This window comes from Sorex fumeus, unplaced genomic scaffold, assembly GCF_029834395.1.
Source record: "Sorex fumeus unplaced genomic scaffold, SorFum_2.1 ptg000021l, whole genome shotgun sequence".
NCBI lineage: Eukaryota > Metazoa > Chordata > Mammalia > Eulipotyphla > Soricidae > Sorex > Sorex fumeus.
Genome location: NW_026606078.1, coordinates 2,807,331 through 2,826,665, shown reverse-complemented (window position 1 = coordinate 2,826,665; position 19,335 = coordinate 2,807,331). Strand labels below are relative to the sequence as shown.

General features: G+C 40.5%; 1 protein-coding gene across 1 annotated transcript in view; it reads right to left on the bottom strand.

The window, feature by feature from the left end:
- Window positions 1–2,397: 2,397 nt before the first annotated feature.
- NTPCR (nucleoside-triphosphatase, cancer-related) overlaps window positions 2,398–19,335 on the bottom strand; it is a 32,139-nt gene continuing 15,201 nt past the window's right edge. Inside the window, exons 4-5 of the mRNA XM_056113572.1 lie at window positions 6,934–7,143; window positions 2,398–3,012 (exon numbers count right to left, since the gene is read on the bottom strand). Coding sequence (XP_055969547.1) covers window positions 2,944–3,012; window positions 6,934–7,143 — 279 coding nt within the window. The 3' untranslated portion in view covers window positions 2,398–2,943. The remainder of the gene's footprint in view (window positions 3,013–6,933; window positions 7,144–19,335) is intronic.

Below are 19,335 nucleotides of genomic sequence, written 5' to 3'. Positions count from 1 at the left end.
TGCATGAGGAACCCTGCAGACAGAGTGACTTCTGGGGGTGGCTATAAAGGCTCCACCTTGAGAGGGGTCCACTTCAACCTTACCTAGCATGGGTGCTGGACCTGTTTTCAAGGGATGCAGAACATTTCCGGAGCCCGTTTCTCTGTTCTGAGAGCTCAGTGGGGGTCCCTGAGGGCCATGGTAGTCAGGGAGAATGGATTTAGTTTAGGGTCTGTTACTCAGGGCATTGTGGGACACCCCTTCTAGCTCTGGAAGCATTGGCTATCCTAGAGCCAAACTCGCAGATCACACCTATGCCTGGTGCTCCTCTCCCTGTTCCAGGGAATGAAGCTGAAGTCACACCAGATCTGTGAAAGAGCAGGAGTTCAGACTCCATAAAAACATACAACTATGCAGGGATAGTGAAACAGAGATGCCCTCTTCGTCAAATAAGACACATCAACCTTTTTAAGACCTATTAGACCTTTACACCATCATGATCTATTAGACCATTCAGAGATCCTCCAAAGGTTTGGCAAATTTATACCAATCTATAGGAAGTTGAGGAATCTGAGGAAAAAAATTTGTCAGAGGCCACAGAACTGTCTTGTTATAGAGACACAAGGGCTCCTTGCACTGTTGTCTGCATTCAGTGTCCAGTTCACAGGACACCTTACTCCATACATTCTAGAACCTGTGCCCCATACAGAGCAGCACTGGTATTAATGCCTTGAAGGCGGGCATTAAGGCTGGTTGCTAAAAAATTACTCTAAGTTGTTTTTCACCAAAATTTATCTAAGAATACTATATATTACTTCGGTAACAATCAACCATCTGGAGAGCAGCTTTATCCCTTTAGGAATTCAGGAGTTCCAGTAGCCTTTTATACAATGCCCTGCTATGGGGCAAAAAACAGATTTTATCATTTCAAGCAATCATTCTTGACAGACCTAGCCAAAGCCCAGGCACTCTTCAGAGACTGTGGGGCTACTAACTAATGATGCTTCCTTTCATGGTGTGGCACTGCCTTGCTCTACTCATTCTCCCTTTTTTTTCTAGAAGAAAAACAAGGCACAGAAACATGTTAAGACTATGTCGCTCTAGTCTACAGAATGGGAAAGGATATTCGCCAAATACATCTGACAAGGGGTTGATATCAAGGATATACAAAGTACTGGTTGAACTCCACAAGAAGAAAACATCCAACCCCATCAAAAAATGGGACAATGAAATGAACAGAAACTTTCTCAAAGAAGAAATCAGAATGGCAAAAAAGCACATGAGAAAACGCTCTACATCATTAATCATCAGGGAGATGCAGATCAAAACCACAATGAGATACCATCTCACACCTCAGAGACTGGCCCACATTCAAAAGAACAAAAGCAACCAATGCTGGCGTGGATGTGGCAACAAAGGGACACTCCTTCACTGTTGGTGGGAATGTCCACTGGTTCAGCCCTTCTGGAAAACAGTATGGACGATTCTCAAAAAATTAGAAACTGAGCTCCCATTTGACCCAGCAATACCACTCCTGGGAATACATCCCAGAGAGGCAAAAATGTGTAGCCAAAGTGACATCTGCACTTGTTTGTTCATTGCAGCACTCTTTACAGTAGCCAGAAACTGGAAGAAACCTGAGTGCCCAAGAACAGATGACTGGTTAAAGAAACTTTCGTACATCTACACAATGGAGTACTATGTAGCTCTTAGAAAAGATGAAGTCATGAAATTTACATACAAGTGGTACAACATGGAAAGTATCATGCTAAGCGAAATGAGTCAGAGAGGGATAGACATAGAAAGATTGCATTCATCTGGGGGATATAAAGTAACAAAATATGAGATTAATACCCAAGAGTAGCTGAGATCAGCACCAGGAGGATTACTCCATAGCTTAGAGGCCAGCTGGGTTATTCTAGGGGAAAGGGCAGCTCAGATAGAGAGGGGAGCACCAAATGGAGGGTATTTGTAGGATCCTCCCAGGAGGGGAGATGCATGTTGAAAGTAGACTATGGACTGAACATGTTTGCCACTCAATGCCTCTTTTGCAGACCACAACACCCAAAAGGAGAGAGAGAACAAAAGGGAATGCCCTGCCACAAAGGCAGGGTGGGATGGGGGGGATGGGGGTGGGAGGGATATTATCCATGGTGGTGGAAAATGGGCACTGGTGGAGGGATGGGTATTTTATCATTGTATAATCAAAACCCAAGCACAAAAAATTGTAAATCTACAAGTGTACCTCATGGTGTTTCACTAACAAATAAATAAATAAATAAATAAATTAACCAAAAAAAAAAAATGTTGCTCTCAACATGGTCAAAGTGTCAGAGTCTGCTGAATACCAAATGCTGTGAATTTTTCTGAAGAATGCTTATCCCCCCTACTCCCAAAAAAACCCTCAGTTTTGTAAACTTCACATTTAAAAAACTTTATTATTAGGCAAATAAACAATACAAGATGGATGGAGAAAGGACCTACAATGGGTTTCTTTTGAAATAACAATTTTTAAAAAGCACATTATTTATTATCAGCGTAAGTTGCACGTGCCTGCAGCTGCACCTGGAGAGGAATTTAATTTTCTTGATGTGAAAAATTGATTACTGAATTCTTCCCCTTCACTTGAACACATTATAAACTTCAATGAGGGAAAATTCCATCTGAAACTCTGAAAACAATTCTTTTTTTAATTTCAAAATTTACCCAAATCATATGCAAGACTGCATGAGGAAATAAAAAGAAATATTTCAGCATAAACAAACCTCAATGGATTGTTAATCATATAGAGTCAATCCAGCCTTAGAGCTAATTTAGTCTTTTTAAACATTTTATGGAAAACAGCTGTCAGGCATTCTTCAGGAAAGCCCAGGAGGGTTTCTGAAGCCCATGGCATAAAACCTTGATGCGGAAGGCACTGATCAGACTCCTCAGGAGCAGCCACGGTAGTGATGCAACTTGTTTTCACTTCCTGCTGCTCTGCACACACATCACAATATCCTGCAGAAGACGGTTTCTGTTTTCCTTGGTGACCTGTGGGGAGAAGCAAGTGTGGAATTTCATCATTCTTTTTCTTTGTTTCAATCCTCTTATACCCGGAATGAAGAGGCTGAAAACCAGCAGTGGCTGAGGGCTGTCTGTGACTCACAGAGGACTCCTCTCGTAGAACCCTCTGAAAACAGGACAGGGCTGGCAGAATCTCCAACACAGCACAGGAAGCACCTAGGAAGTGCAAGTGGATTTCCAAGATGGGTCGATCTGAACCAGGAAAGCAGCTGTGGCAATGGCCAAAGGCTCCAACCCAATGGCTTTATTGTGTTGAATTGCCAGAGCAGCAGGGCACTAAACTCCACACGAGGCCCTCTAGGAAGAACTATGGGATACAGAACGGAGCACAACAGGGTCCCCAGAGTATAAACTGACAAGGCTGGAAGGCCACCACTGTGGCCATGAATTCTAGGTAACTTCAAGGATCGGTAATCTCAACACTACATAAACTTAAAAATCAAGGGGGCCAAAGAGATAGTACAACAGGTAGGGTGCTTGCCCTGCATGTGGCCTTTCCCCCAGTACTGCCATATGGTCCCCTGAACACTGTCAAGAGTGATCCCTCATGCAAAGCCAGGAGCAAGGCCTGAGCAGAGTCAGATATACCCCCTCACAAAACAAAACAAAAAAAGAATGTTGCAAGGAGTCTCTGACACCAGTCACTCATTTGAAAAATGGGGAAATTGAGGAATGAAGAATTACAGGAATATATTTCTCTGAGAACCCAGAGGCCCTTGTGGAGCTAGTACAGAGTAGAACTTGGGTCTCTTGATTTCCATGTGCATTCTCATGGAAATCATTACCACTACAGAAACAAAAGCAACAAGAATTTATTTAAACTTAAGATTTTTTTTCTTTTTTTGCTACCATAACCTCAGAGAGGCCAGGAAAGGAATTCAGACTTTGAAAGGTATGCTGTTCCTCTGTGGAAAGGAAGGCTACCTCCTCTCCATCACCAGCACCTTCCTGTTTGGGCCATACAATATTCAGGCATTCAGCTTGCAGATGGAGTATGAGACAGAAACTGGGCAAGGTGCCGGAGCCAGAGAATATCTTTTGTTTGATAGATATAGGGAATTAGCTCAGTCAGGGAGTGCAACTGGGCGCTGAAGATCTTCTTTAGAGTTTGAAGACTGAAACCAGTGACCTAAGCAGCAAGTGGCTGCAGCAGACATCCTAACACTGTCTGTGGACATTATCCACTTACTGTATAATTGCTAGCGCATGTCTGGGCCCACTGAAATGAAAACCATCAGCTCTACTTTCAACTTAGAGAGAAATGGCACTCAGACAAGGTTCTTGCTGTCATCTTAAGTTTGCTGAGCTCCATTTCTGACTGTGTCTGCATTCAAGGAAATCAAGATATATGGGAGGGAGAGGGGACAGAAAGGCGCCAATGAAGGGAACTCAGCAGGCTAACTGGGGTGGTCTTGTGTGGCAAGGTCGAGAAGCAAGATATTGAGCCATTAGTTCCTTTTATACAACTTGATTTCACTAAGAATGACAATCTCTGCCTTCACAAGCTTTCAGGTGACATGTGCCTGAAGAAGAAGGGAATTCAAAAATGATGTGCTTGAGACTACTTCCTCTGCTCTGAACATTTTGTCACTTTTTCCATAAATGTACAGGATAACAGGCTGAACTGAGAAATAGGGAATGTAGAGGAAAGAAAGGAGGGTGAAGAGTAAAAGAGAAACGTAATATAGTGGGAGAAAGGAAGGGAGAAAAGAAGAGAACACTTTCCCCGGTGAAAAGAATGAACTATGGACTCCTCTCCTGTGTAGGGAGAGTAACAAAGAATAGCATCATTTCCTGAAGAAATCAATAGCCCAGAGGAGACATTTCTCCATCCAGCTATTGAAAGGAGCTGCGATAGCTGGATCTTTTTATTTTTCTTTTTGGGTCACACCCAGCAATGGTCAGGGGTTACTCCTGGCTCAGCACTCAGGAATTACTCCTGATGGTGCTTGGGGGACCATATGGGAGCCGGGGAATCAAACGTGGGTAGGCTGCATGCAAGGCAGATGCCCTCCCCCCAGTTATTGCTCTGGCCCCAATAGCTGAATCTTGAGCATTTCACCAGATTTTACACTGGACAATTCTCATGTTGCTAACTATAAATTGGGGTAAAGAGATCCACAAGGTAACAATCGGCAATTTACACAGGAAAGGAATATAACTTCCTACAGATCATTACTAAGGCCTCATTCGGTAGCACTGTCCTCTCGTTGTTCATCGAGTTGCTCGAGCAGGCCCAGTAACGTCTCCATTGTGAGACTTATTACTGTGTGTGGCATATCGAATATGTCATGGGGAGCTTGCCAGGCTTTGCTGTGCGGGTGAGATACTCTCGGTAGCTTGCTGGGCTCTCCGAGAGGGGCAGAGGAATTGAACCCAGCTTGGCCGGTTCTATTTCTCTTAAATTCTATGACAGAATAGTTAGGGACACAGAAGACCCTAAATGTCAGACATTATCAATTTAGAAAAGCTGTGAAACACTGGAAAGATAACATAGCCACAGATGGGGGTAAAGGGAAGGGAAATGCCTCTTTGTATATAAACAGCATACAGAAAAATAAAATCAAACCATATACATGTCCGTAAAACATCTGAGAAGGATCCAGAAAAGTTTCAATAAGAATTATTAAAAAATTATTTACTACCACTCATTACTATATATATTATCATATTAAGGCATTACAAAAAGGCAACGTTTTGTCTTTATTTCATTTTACTGAGCCCCAAAATAGGACCATTCATAAATCCAAATCTTCAAACTCTTTTTCTTGAAGGTTGAGCATTATCTTGCCAGTAGGGTTCTCAGGAACCTGATGTGCAGGTAGGGAAAGGACAGTATGTACAATTCCAAGTGACAATGCTGTATTTCCTTAGAAAAACAACAAAGATTGGCTTCTTTGAATGGGTAGACTGACCTCACCTCTGTGTGTTGTACATTTGCAATAGTTTTTTTGGAGATTGTTTTCTTTTTTCTTTTGGATATGGGACAATACCCTGCTTTCTCCTGACTCTCTGCAGTCTGGGATCACTCCTGGAAGTATTCAGGGGAGATGCTGGGGATTGTCAGGTCGGCCATGTGCAAGGCAAGAACCCTAATCACTGTATAACACAGAAAGTTATACTGGACAGAGCTACTCCACAACATTGCAGAGCAGGGCTTCAAAACACAGCCTTTATCTCTTCTTCCCACAAGCAGAATGTCTGCTAAAAGGAAAAATCTTTTATTTCTTATATTTAACCATCACTGGGGCTGGAGTGATAGCACAGCGGTGAGGGTGGTTGCCTTGCACATGGCTGATCCAGATTCAATTCCTCAGCCCCTCTCGGAGAGCCCAGCAAGCTACCAAGAGTATCCCACCCGCATGGCAAAGCCTGGCAAGCTACCCATCCGATATGCCAAAAACAGTAACAACAAGTCTCACAATGGAGACGTTACTGGTGCCTGCTTGAGCAAATTGTTGAACAGGAGGACAGTGCTACAGTGCTAACCATCACTGCCATTTTTGTTAAATAAATATTTTCTTTTTTTAAAAACTTTTATATTAATGAATCATCGTGAGATACATTTTGCTCAGATGATTCTGATGCTGAGAATGTCCTGGGGTCTTTGTGGGAGGTCAACCAGGGTTGCTGATAACTGAATGGCTCCCCCACTGACAGGTTGGGTTTCTACTGAGTTAAAAAAAAGAAAGAAACACCCCCCAAATCCCTAAAATACTTAATAAACAAAATAAAGCAAAATAACCCTCAAACTCAGCTATCTACAATCTATCATAAGAAGGAAGAAAAAAAAAACCCAGTAATTCAGAGGCATGGGTATTTCATAGACCACCTGCCATTTTAGGTCATCTGTTCTATTTTCAGATATGAAAGACTGGCTGTACTCACAGTGAACACTTTAACATCGTTTCTGTTTCTGATTTCTTCCACAAGAGCCAGTGGTTTTCCTTTCGGTATTGGGATTGTACCAAGAACTACAGTCCCCGGGGTGGACAGTATCTGATGAACAGTCTGGATGAAAGGCTGACTGAAGAGCTCCATTTTTCCAATTTCATCGATGACACACACCCCATGTCCTGTACCACTGCTGGAACTTGCCTGAGGATGACAAAGACATCGATTAAGACATTAAAGTCATTAAACAAAGGGTTCGGGTGTCCCTGTCCCCACTCATCAACATTGGTCATACCAGGGTGAGGCAACCATGTTATGGTCTACACAGAACAATTGGAAAGTTGTTCTAGAAGGGGCTCAGAAGATGGCAGCAGCTAGAAAATTCAACTTTCTGAACTACTCAGATTTCCTGGAAATTTTTACTTCTCTAGAAACAGATCAAATAACCAAACTTTGGAGCCTGAGAGGTAATACAGAGATTAGAGTGCTTGTCATACTCAAAGGATGCTGGTTCAATCCTCAACACTGCATATGGTACCCCAAGCACCGCCAGGAGTGATACCCAAGCACAGATCCAAGAAAAAGCCCTGAGGACTGCAAGATGTGCCCCCCAAACCAAAACAAAATAAAAAAACCCAACATTTGTATGTAGATACAATCAGAAACTAAGCAGGCCCACAATGTATCAGAATAAAGAGATGAAAAGGTAAGCTTAGGAAATTCTAGTTATACTTTATTTTTTCCATTTTGAGTTGTATGAGACTCCCTGTAGGATATAACATTTGCTGGCATGCTTTTGTATTTTATAATCTGCACTATGAGGGTTGGCAGGGGTTTCCAAAAGGAAACCAAAAGAAAATTGGAAGAAAAGGAATCTTGGTTTGAAAAAAAAAAAAAGAGTACAGGGCTTTTTTTTGTCCAATCTAAGATTCCCTTTCTAATGACTCTTCCCAAACCTCTCCCATTAGTACCAATAGATGGTCAGTGTAGCTACTCAAATAGGGCAGATCACTCTGGACATTAGGTTAAAATGCACGCACGCGAATACACACACACACACACACACACACACACACACACACACACACACACACATCTGTTTCTGCAGATAGTCCTTAAAAATTTTTAAATAGAAATGTCATCCCATCTGGTTACCCAGTTTGTTTTCTACCTAAAGAAACGAAAATACTAATTCAAAGAGGTATATCAGTCCCAACAGATATTCATTCAAAAATAGCCAAAAGTTGGAAAGAACCTAAGTGCTCATCCATAGATGTATGTAAAGAAGATGTGTATATACACACAATAATATACAATTTAGCTATTAAAAATCAAGTTTTGCCATTTGGAGCAAAACAGATAGCTCTTAAAAGACACTATGATAAATTAAATATGTCAGATGAAGAAAAAACAAACACGGGATAGTTTCACCTATATGTAAAGGTAAAAAGGTAAAGGCCCTCCCGTTGATCGTCAATTTGCTCGAGCGGGCCCAGTAACGTCTCCATTGGAGACTTTGTTGTTACTGTGTTTGGCATATCGAATAGTCTCGGTAGCTTGCCGGGCTCTCCGAAAGGGGCGGAAGAATCAAACTCGGGTCGGCCATGTTGGCCGCTTGTAAGGCGAACGCCCTACCACTGTGCTATCGCTCCAATCCTATATATAGAGATAAACCTATATGTAAAGATAAACAAACCTAATGAGCAACAAAATTTATAGACACTACGGGCAATCAATGGTTACCAAGGGAAATGGTCGTAGATAAATAAAATGGTGAAAAGAAATCAACTGTATGGTGAAAAACAAAACAGAAATTTAGTGGTGAATGTAAGATATATAGACAGTTGCATGTAATATACTGCACACTTGACACATATATAATGATACTAGCCAATTTCACTTCAATTAAAACTTATTTTCGGGTCACAGCAATAGCTGGCCTTGCACACAGCCAACCTGGGTCTGATTCCCAGCACACCATATGGTTGGTCCTCTAAGCCCTAGCGAAAGCATCCCTGAGGGCAGGAGAGACAGTACAGAAGGCAAGGCACTTTCTTCACACATGACAGACTCAGGTTCAATCCCCGGCACCTGTATGGTTCCCCAACCCCACTAGGCGTGACCCCTGAGTGAAGAGCCAGGAATAAGCCCTGAACACCACTGTCTGACCCCAAATCCACCCCCCTAAAAAAGTGATCCCTGAGCACTCAGCCAGGAGTAAGACCTGAGCAAACTTGGGTGAAATCCTAAAACATAAAACAAAACAAAATTATTTTGAAGATGACTCTTTCCATCTTGATATCAATCTTCCTCAATCTCTCCCTCACTTACTATAAAGGGAAAACTGCTGCTATGCTGAGGCTGATAAGGTCTATGTGGCCTCATTGAAATTCAGAGAACCGAGGTCTCCAAGTAACCTTAGCTCACTCACAAGTCTGTCCTTCTCAGTCAGGCCTCAGGGGACTCAGTCTCCAGTCAAATGCTTGACTACAATGTCAAGAGAGAAACTGAGCCTGAACCATTCTGTAAGGGCATTCTTTGATTCCTGATCCAGGAAATTGTGAGATAATATTTATTGCTTTCAATTGTGGGACATATGCTACAGAGCTGCAAATAATGAATAACTATTGTCCTCTCCTAAAGGGGCTTCTCAGAGAAAGCTGATGTGACTTTGAATAGTTTTTCTGTAATAGACACAATAGCACACATAATAAACGCTACAGAGAAAGCTAAAATTTACATGAAAAAAATTACATATTTCTATGTAATTATATTAAAATTGTATGTAAAGATGATTTACAAAATTCCTCTAGTAATGACCCAACTACAATGTGGGAAAGTATGGCACAGTTAAGTCAAGTTGTGCTCAAATTTCAAATACCAAAGCTACAGCAGTAAATTTGTTGGTGGTAGCCAGTGCCAGACAAGGCTGAGAATAGATACTAAAATTTGGATGGTATTCAAAGAGGTGGGAATTTTGTCTACTTCTCCTAACTTTGAGAGATTCTCGTCGGGAGAAGTTGTGTTTGAAAGGCTACTAGTAATGTTTTGGAACAGACAGGAGATTGTGGGGTCTAAATTTCAGGCAGTGACTGAAGGGAAGCATGAGACCACTGCTTTTCAAACTTAATAGTTCAGTGATAATCTTTTTATTTATTTTCCCACTTAACCTTACATAACTTATTTTGTATGTAAGGTTATAGCCAAAGTCTAGGAACAGTCCCCTTGTAATCACCCTACAGAGATCCAAATAATCCAACTTTTATATTTCTGATTTACTTTATCTATTAGTTTCAGAGTGTATGTGTGTGTGTGTGTATGTATACATGTGTATACACACATTATACACACATAAATACACACACCCAGTCTCTCCCTCCTAGGGAAAAAGATAGGGGCAGGGACAAGCTTCTGTTCAATTCTTTTGCAAAGGCTGGAATGATCCAATGCTGAGTGAAGACAGTTAATACCATCCTCCAGTGATAGGGTGAGAGAGGAAAAGAGTGTCATGGAATTAATCACTATTCCCTTTTTTTCTTGTCAAAAGTGAATGTCAAATTTGGGAGAAGTAAAGCAACTATCATCACCCTGTTTACCAGCTTATATCACTGAAGCAAGCCATTCCAACTGAACTCTTAATCAAGGTTTATGTAAGATATTCGGCTGATGCCAGAGACAATGAATGACTGCAGAAATAACCTTTCCCTTGATCAATATCTAAAAGCAAACAACAAATTGTGACAAATTAAAATGAAAGTTTTGAAAGCAGCCATTCAGAAATGAAAACATAAGTGAATGTGTGTAGATAGTTGTGCATTTTGGTATTTAACTGAATGTGAGAACAATGTAAATATAAAAATAAATATAAATCACATGGCTCTACAACTGTTTTTCCTGTGAGTCTCTACATTAATGACAACTCACAAATATTAATGAAAACTCTTCAGCTATTCGGACATACACACACACATATTAAATATTTATCTTAAAGCTTAGCTTAGTGAAAAATCCTCATTCACTCAGTAAAGAATTTGACATTTTGGGGCTGGAGCAATAGCACAGCGGGTAGGGCGTTTGCCTTGCATGTGGCCAACTCGAGTTCAATTCCCAGCATCCCATAAGGTCCCCTGAGCATAGCCAAGACGAATTCCTGAGTGCATGAGCCAGGAGTAACCCCTGTGCAATGCCAGGTGTAATCCCTCCTCCCCCCCCCCAAAAAAAAGAATTTAACATTTTTATTATCTAGGAACTAGAGGAATCTTAAAAAGAAGACTGAGTTTTATCTTTTCTTAAAGCCCTAGTATTACTCTGTGTATGTGTGTGTGTGTGTGTGTGTGTGTGTGTGTGTATCACAGTTTCTTGTCACCTGTTGACAAGTCATCTGTTGTAGTATATAAACATAGTAAAGGAAAAGAAATGGCCAAAGGTAACAGCCTGAGAATTGTACTACAGAACTGAGTTACCAGAGGGAGGAGGGAACGGGCAGCTAGAAAGGACACTGAGATGATGGCGAGGGAAGAGGGAAGTGGACACTGATGGGGGGTGTGGTTGTAGTACTTTGTATGCATGAAACACTATCATAAACAGTACTGTAAACCATGGTGTCTCAAAAACAATTATTTTCACTAAAAATGTCTGGGATTTTAAATCAAAAGTAGAAGCATTCTTGCTCTGTTGAGGGACAGATATCAAAGCTCACTCACAAGCCTATAAACACTTAAGATTGTTTTTCTAAATAACATATTAAGCTTAAAAAAATAAACCCAATAGGGCCAGAGCAAGAGTATGGCAAGCAGGGCATTTGTCCTGCATGTGGCCGACCCAGGTTCAATTCTCAGCACCCCATATGGTCCCCAGAGCCTGCCAGGAATGGTATCTGAGTGCAGAACCAGGAGTCAGCACTGAGCATCACCATGTGTGGCCCAATACACAAAACTAAAAAACAGAAAAAAACAAAAACAGAAACAAACCAAAAAAACCATCAATTTGCCTAAAGTTATTTTATTTTTATATACATTTAAGCTAGGGAAAAAAATGTCAGTAGCTATACAATACTCGTTTATAATGTTCTGGATTCTCTCCAGTGGACTTACAACACTAGAGCTCAGGTTTGAAAAACATTGGAAAACTGCCCCAGTTTCCAGTTGTGGGGGACTAATAAGAAGCTGTAAGGGTGACCTGAAAGTTAGAAATCACTGCAGACACAGCAGCCCTCCCTCTGTGTCACCTAAACCCTGTCTTAGGGTTATCTTTAGTGGATTATAAATTTCCACTGACAGAAAAAGTGAGAAAAACATCTTTGTGCAAAGCCTATTTTAGTTCTTGTTTGTTCTGGGGGAGAAGATATTTCCTTGGGATAGAGTTCTAAATTGACCAGCCAGGGGTAAGAGAAGCTATGAATAATTTTATAGCTTTAGTTGCACTCAGCTAGTCTGCTTTCAAGAAAGATTAAATCGATTTACAGCAACAAGAAAATATCCTTGTACTTGAAAAATGAAGAGAGTGAGGGTTTTGTTTTTCTCCTTTGTTTAATCTTCATACCTACTTTGAGGAATGCAAAGAAAATGTAAACCTAATACAGGCAAATCAGGCAAATCGCTGATCCTAAGAACGCTAATTAATGTGATCTTTGCCTTTCCTGAATTATTTGCATGACAAATATTTCTGGAGGCATTAAGGCTAATTTTCACATGGGGGGGAGGGGTGATTCCTAGCATTGCTTTCTTAGGGCCTAGAGTGGTGCTCAATTGTCGCCAGGGATACACCTGCCAGGGGTCAGAAGCCTCAGAGCAAACAAAGCCAGTGCCTCACCCCAGCAAGGAAGTGCTCTATGGACAACTCGACCCACGAACCTGGCTGCAAGGTCAACTTAATGTGCATCATCTGAGAGTGGCTTTGTGCTCATCTATCTGGGTCAGCGCAAATGCTCAGTTACGGGAGGGAAAGGGCAACACGTGCCTGAAGTGAAGCAGATAAATAATTAGACCTTCATCCCTGAAATAATAAAAATTCTGGGAAAGCCAGAAAGGCAAATGGTAAGAAACAGCAGCCACAGTCAAGCAAGCCCACAACTCGTTCACACTATTAGCTAACAATGTAAAGCTCCACTCACTCAGACAGTGGTGTTTCTGAATCCCACCCCAAGGAGGAAAATCTAGGCAGACTGCTAGGGGAAAAGACCACTGGCAGCCCGCCCACCCCTATTTAGGCACAGAGCATGCCAGAGACCTCCAAGCCCTGCTGGTCCACTCTGACCCATTTCCTGGATCTCACCCACATAAGCACCTTACCAGAGTACCAAATACACCCCTCACATTTTTTTCAAGCTTAAAGAAATAAGCCGGAACTGAAATATCATCCAGTTGCAGAAAGTCAGTCTGCAGGATCAAAAACCCAAGGCTTAGTCTGAATTTTTTTTTTTAGTTTATTTTTTTTTAATTGAATCACCATGAGAGACATAGTTACAAAGTTGTTCATGATTGGGTTTTAGTCATACAATGTTCCAACACCCCTGTGCCTCCACCAGTCTTTATTTCCCACCACCTATGTCCACCATTTCCTTCCCGCCACCTACTCCCACAGCCAGTCTCTATGGCACGCTCTCTCTCTCTCTCTCTCTCTCTCTCTCTCTCTCTCTCTCTCTCTCTCTCCCCCCTCCCCACCCCTCTCTCTCCACCCATGCTGTTTTCGAAATAGGATTGCCAACTACCACTATCACACCATTGTCACAGTATTCTCTTCTATATCCTAACTGCAATGTAATCCTCTCCCTTCCCCCACCATTTGTCAAGCTCTCAACCACTCCTCCTGGCCCTTGTTTCTACTGTCCTTGGTTATTAGTCTTGAATTTTGAGCTTGTAGGCCTCAAGACATATAGATGTCTCTCTTCTCTCTCTTTTCTCCTCACTCCTCTATCTCTTTCCCAGCAGCACCTTGGACACAGGTCCTAGCAAACCCAAAGTGTTCAATCTTTTAGTAACTTCAGTTCCAGTAACTTCATGCAGCAGACTACGGCATCCCTATTCAGAGATGAAAAAGGAAATCTGGCATTTTCTCCAAAGTGACAGAGCCAGGAGTAAAACTCAAGATGACCTGACTTCAAAGCTCTCTTCCATACTTTGGGTGCCATACCACCTATTTCATTTTCAAGCCAGGAAAGGACTGAAACAAATTCATCCAACCATGAAAAACTATTCTCTCCAACAAGGAGCAACAGTGCTTTAGTTTTGGAGTCAACAACGGCACAGCCATAATCGCTCTACATTGTGAGGCATAACTGATTACTTAAAGAGAGATAATCTATTTGGACTCAGAAAAATGACTATCACCAATATCTTTTTATCAAGCATACAGAATGGCCTACAGCGGAAGGCAAGTCTGTGTTCTCAACTTGGAGGACGCAAGAGCTGAGCTAAGACCTGGCAGAAAAGAATGTACTTCCTCCTGCCACTTCCTCAGCAGCTGCCAGTGTTTACAGTAACTTTCTTTGCTTGCTTAGTAAAAATTGTCATCAAATAATAAAACATGTTTGTTATCTTTCATGTCTGTTATCCTGATCTTATTATAAATTGCCTGGAGGAGAGAAGGTTGATTGTTTTGTCACAGTAAAATGATATTTTTTTTCTAACTAATGAGGTAATTGGATATAATTAGAGAAGTAAAAAAATAATAGTAACAGCTTGGGGGGAAAAATCAACCATTATGACTTTTTTGAAAACTGAGGTATAACTGACATATGCCATTATATTTATTTCAGGTGTGCAACATAATGATTCAATATTTATAACACTACGGCTTTTTCAGCTGAGCTTCTGAATGTACAGTGATTTTAGGTTTGTTAATTATTGTTTACTTTGTTACAGAAAGCATTTTAAAAAGCAGTAGTTAAATTTTCTTTCCAGTTGAAGCCCCAAGAGAACATTACTTTTATCTTAAGATATAATAGTTTAAAATTATAATCAAAAGAAGAAATTTTAATGAGGTGGATGTGAATAGCTTGAAAGTTATCTTCCAATTCAAAAATAAATAAGCAGTGAAAAAAATGGAAAACTCCTTGTCACATAATCAAAATTAACATCATCAAATACTAAATGCCTCCAGATGAGATACTTAGGAAAGATGCTAAACCATTTATAGAGCATTCCAGCTGAATATAATCACGAGAAAATGGCAGCAAAAAACCCAAAGAGGAATAGCCTATAAAATGAAACTACATTTTTTTTTGAAATGTTAATATTATAACATTTATAGAGAACAAGGCAGAGTCTCCTACCCTATGCCTGACTGTCTCCACCAGGGCCCAACAACTGAAGACCATCGAGGCCCAGCCAAGGCCATGCTGGGAGCACTCTCCGCACACTTGGATGAGCCTCACGCATAAAAGAACTGACAGAGGAACCCAGGTGTGTGGGACCCGGGGCTGAGATCTCCAAACCTGCACAGTTTAGGACTGGACCTGCCAGTAACTAGACAGTTACACCCACCAACTGCCGTGTAACTCCAACAACGGCCAGGATCCAGAGATCATCACACTCAGCTCCTGGGAGAGAACAAGAAAGAGTCTCCTACCCTATGCCTGACTGTCTCCACCAGGGCCCAACAGCTGAAGACCACCGAGGCCCAGCCAAGGCCATGCTGGGAGCACTCTCCACACACTTGGATGAGCCTCACGCATAAAAGAACTGACAGAGGAACCCAGGTGTGTGGGACCCGGGGCTGAGATCTCCAAGCCTGCACAGTTTGGGACTGGACCTCCCAGTAACTAGACAGTTACACCCACCAACTGCCGTGTAACTCCAACAACGGCCAGGATCCAGAGATTATCACACTCAGCTCCCGGAAGCGCGCGGCCGCAAATGCGGCCGCGCGACATCTTAGCATCTCATTCCTAATTTGGTCAAACTGGCAGGCTACCAAATGTAACATGCCCACACGGCAGAGTCTGGCAAACTCCCCGTGGTATACCCAATATGCCAAATACCAGTAACAATGATGGGTCTCATTCTCCTAACCCTGAAAAAGCCTTGAATATGGCACTTTAAAAAAAAAAAAATCTCAGGGCTAGGACGAAGAAGACGTTACTGGCACCTGCTCGAGGCAATCGACGAACAACAGGGTGGTCGTGATCGTGAATACTATAAAATGCAAAGGAATACTTATGGGACAGGAGAGACAGGGAATAAGGAATTTTGCCTGTGGCTGAGCATTCCCAGGGATCACTCCTGAACACAGAACCAGAAAAAACTAAAACACACCAGCCCTCCAACAAAAAAAGCAAATGATTATGGAGATGTTGCAAATTAAAAGGGAGTCTATGGGACTCATTCAATACGTAAATTTAATGCTTAAGCCAGGATTGAAGGGGGAAAATGTTAGCAAAAAACACTGTTAAGTCAATTGAGAATTCTTTCCATGCAAAATTTATCCTTTCTAGGGAAAAAAATGACTGAACATTTAAAAGTTAAATACCCTGATGACTGCAATATTCTCAAATAGCTGCCCCCGCCCCCCGCAGTTTATATAACATTCATATACTTACAAACTCACAAATAGGGAAAGAACAATAAAACAATTCTGAAAAATTAGTTCAAAATGATAGCAGCATTATTCACAATAGCCAAGACATAAAAACAAATGGCCCAATTCTATCCAAATGAAGTTTGTTTTTGAATTTGAGTTAATACAACAACAAAAAGCACTCCCTATCAGATGCATGAAAATCATCAACCTCACATGTAAACTTTCCTTGTAAATTTGTATGAGGGATTTTGACTGATGTGAATGAGAGGGAAGGGTCAGAAGTAAGTATTGGAAACAGGACGAGACAGGTGGATAAAAGGAAGAAAGGCAACAGTTTATACAATTTATACCCCCTAGTTCTACGAAAAAATCATGTGATTTTTCCACATTTCTTAGAAATAGAATGCAAGAATAATCACAATGCAGATAGTGGAACCTAAGGCTGCTCAGCATTTAAATCCCTAGAGCCTCACCAAAGCCAACAAAGAGAAACCTTGAGGCAACAGGCTGACCAGAAGCATCAGGAAGACAACCAATAAAAGCTGCCATCACAAAGCCTGCAAAGTGAACTGCAGACTCAACCTAACACTGAATTTGAAGTTCCTTTTTCTATTTTAACTAATTGCACTAATGTTTAATACTGACAATTTTCAAATTAACTTCACTATTGACACCCGCTGATTTCTTTTCCCTGGCTGATTCTGCAATATACATACCTGACCATGAAGCACAGAACTAGAAAGAGGAGGGGAAAAAAAATCATGGTTGCCAACAATAAAGAAAATACTATGATGTCAGCCTTTTAAGAACGGATCCTGTGTATACTTTGGGTTTTCTGAATTCTTTCTATTAAGCCCAGTGACCTCAAATATGAAGTGGCACTTCCAGGTCAAGTGATAAAAGAACATAACCTCTTCCTTAGAGACCTGGTGTTCTCACCTTCAAATGAACTTCAAAGAATCAAAACGGTCTTATTACTTCAAAACCAAAAGCAGATCCTCAAAATCAAAAATACATATTGAAAGTCTTATTTTGATCAAAAAAAGAAACTATAAGGATCAAACTACACTCATTTTAACATTCTGGTTTTAGTTTACAACTCTTTCCACACGTCGTTAATGGGGGGGGGGGGAAAGGGACACCATTCAGTCTAGAAAATGTGACTCTGTTTCATGTATTTTGCCTAAAACATAACCAACTTCTTTGTTAGAAAAATGATATATTGAGAAGCAAGACAAGGTTAAATCCTACACTGCATCAAAATTTAATAAAGCATTTGATGTGAATGTCAAAAAGTCCTGAGTCGTCTTATGGAAAATTCCAGTGTTATCTTGCTCTGTCAGCTGGATTCTAATGAAAACTGAAAAAAAAATTCTAATTACAGTAGTATCAAAAAAAATATAAAAGATTAAGAAACATGACCTTTTTTTTATAAAGTAAAAAAAGGAAAATTCTTTGGTTGTAGCCTTGGAGAATAAATTATCTGAAAAATTATGGTATTCTCTATATCAAAATAATTGGTTTAGTCCAGAGAAATAATACAGGAGTAAGGTATATGCATCTTCAATCCCTAGTACCTTATACTGTCCTCAGAGCACCACCTGGAGTGATTCCTGAGCACATAATCAGGAGGAAGTCCTGAGTACAGCCAACTATAGCCCCCCAAACAAAACAATTAGTTTTGTATACCTCCATTCCTTGCTTATGAGAATTTTTGAACTTTTGTTGTTGTTGTTTTGGGGACACACCCAGTGATATTCAAGGGTTACTCCTGGCTCTGCACTATATATTTTTTCTAATATTTGATGCAATATAATAGCTACAAAAGTAGTCAGCACAGGGAATGAAGGAAAGCTCCAAAAAAAAGAATAATAAAGGAAAGAAAAGGGAGGCACAGACAAAGGAAAGAAGCAAAGTAGACTGTGGGTACTTATTTCTATAAAAATACAATTACTACCTAGTGGTGCTTGGGGTACCATACGGGATGCCAGGGATCGAACCCAATTTGGCTACATACAAGACAAGTGCCCTATCCAGTGTACTCTCTTCTTAGCTCCCTCCTAAAATTCATCCCAGAAATGATACTTAAAAGTTGTGTCTGTAGGAAAGTTACATTCTGCTCTATGCCACCATCTCCTCACATAAAAACAGAAATATATTCATAGTATTGCTGGGGTTTAAATGAATCAGCACCTGGCACACAGTTGGCATTCAATATCTGTTAACTACTAACATGACCATCAACACTACCCCCACTGTTTGGTAACAACCCCATACACAATAATTTGGAAAAATTAATACGCATCAGCGAATATTTTAAAACTCTAATAATACAAAGTAATTACTGGCAGCAATGCAAAAATCAGATCAATCAAAGAGAATAATCCTAAAATATACATTCATATATACATTTTAAAAATCTAATGAAGCATAATAAAGTAATAAAATTGAGTTATTAATAAGTGGTTTTGGCAAACTATTCTATTCATACATAGCTAATGGTGGGGGGTTGCGGGAGAGTTGGGCTCTAACTAGCAGTGCTAATTAAGCATTTATAAGAAAATAATTGAAAGGCTCATTGTACAGTAAAATTAACATAAATTCAGATGGATTAGTTTTTTTTAAATGGAGAAGCATACAGGTAAAAATAAATTATTTTATGTTTTTAGAAGAGGTTATACTTCCTCAATATTTTTTTTTAAATAAAAAGTGATCAACAAAGTCACACAAAGTGACTGAGGTTATACTTCCTCAGTATTTTTTTTAAAAGGGAAAGTGTTCGCCAAAGTGACAAACTTGGAAAAACAGAGTTTACATACACATATATATGTATATGTGTAATTTATATAAAGTTTATTTATCTTCTTAGATTTCATT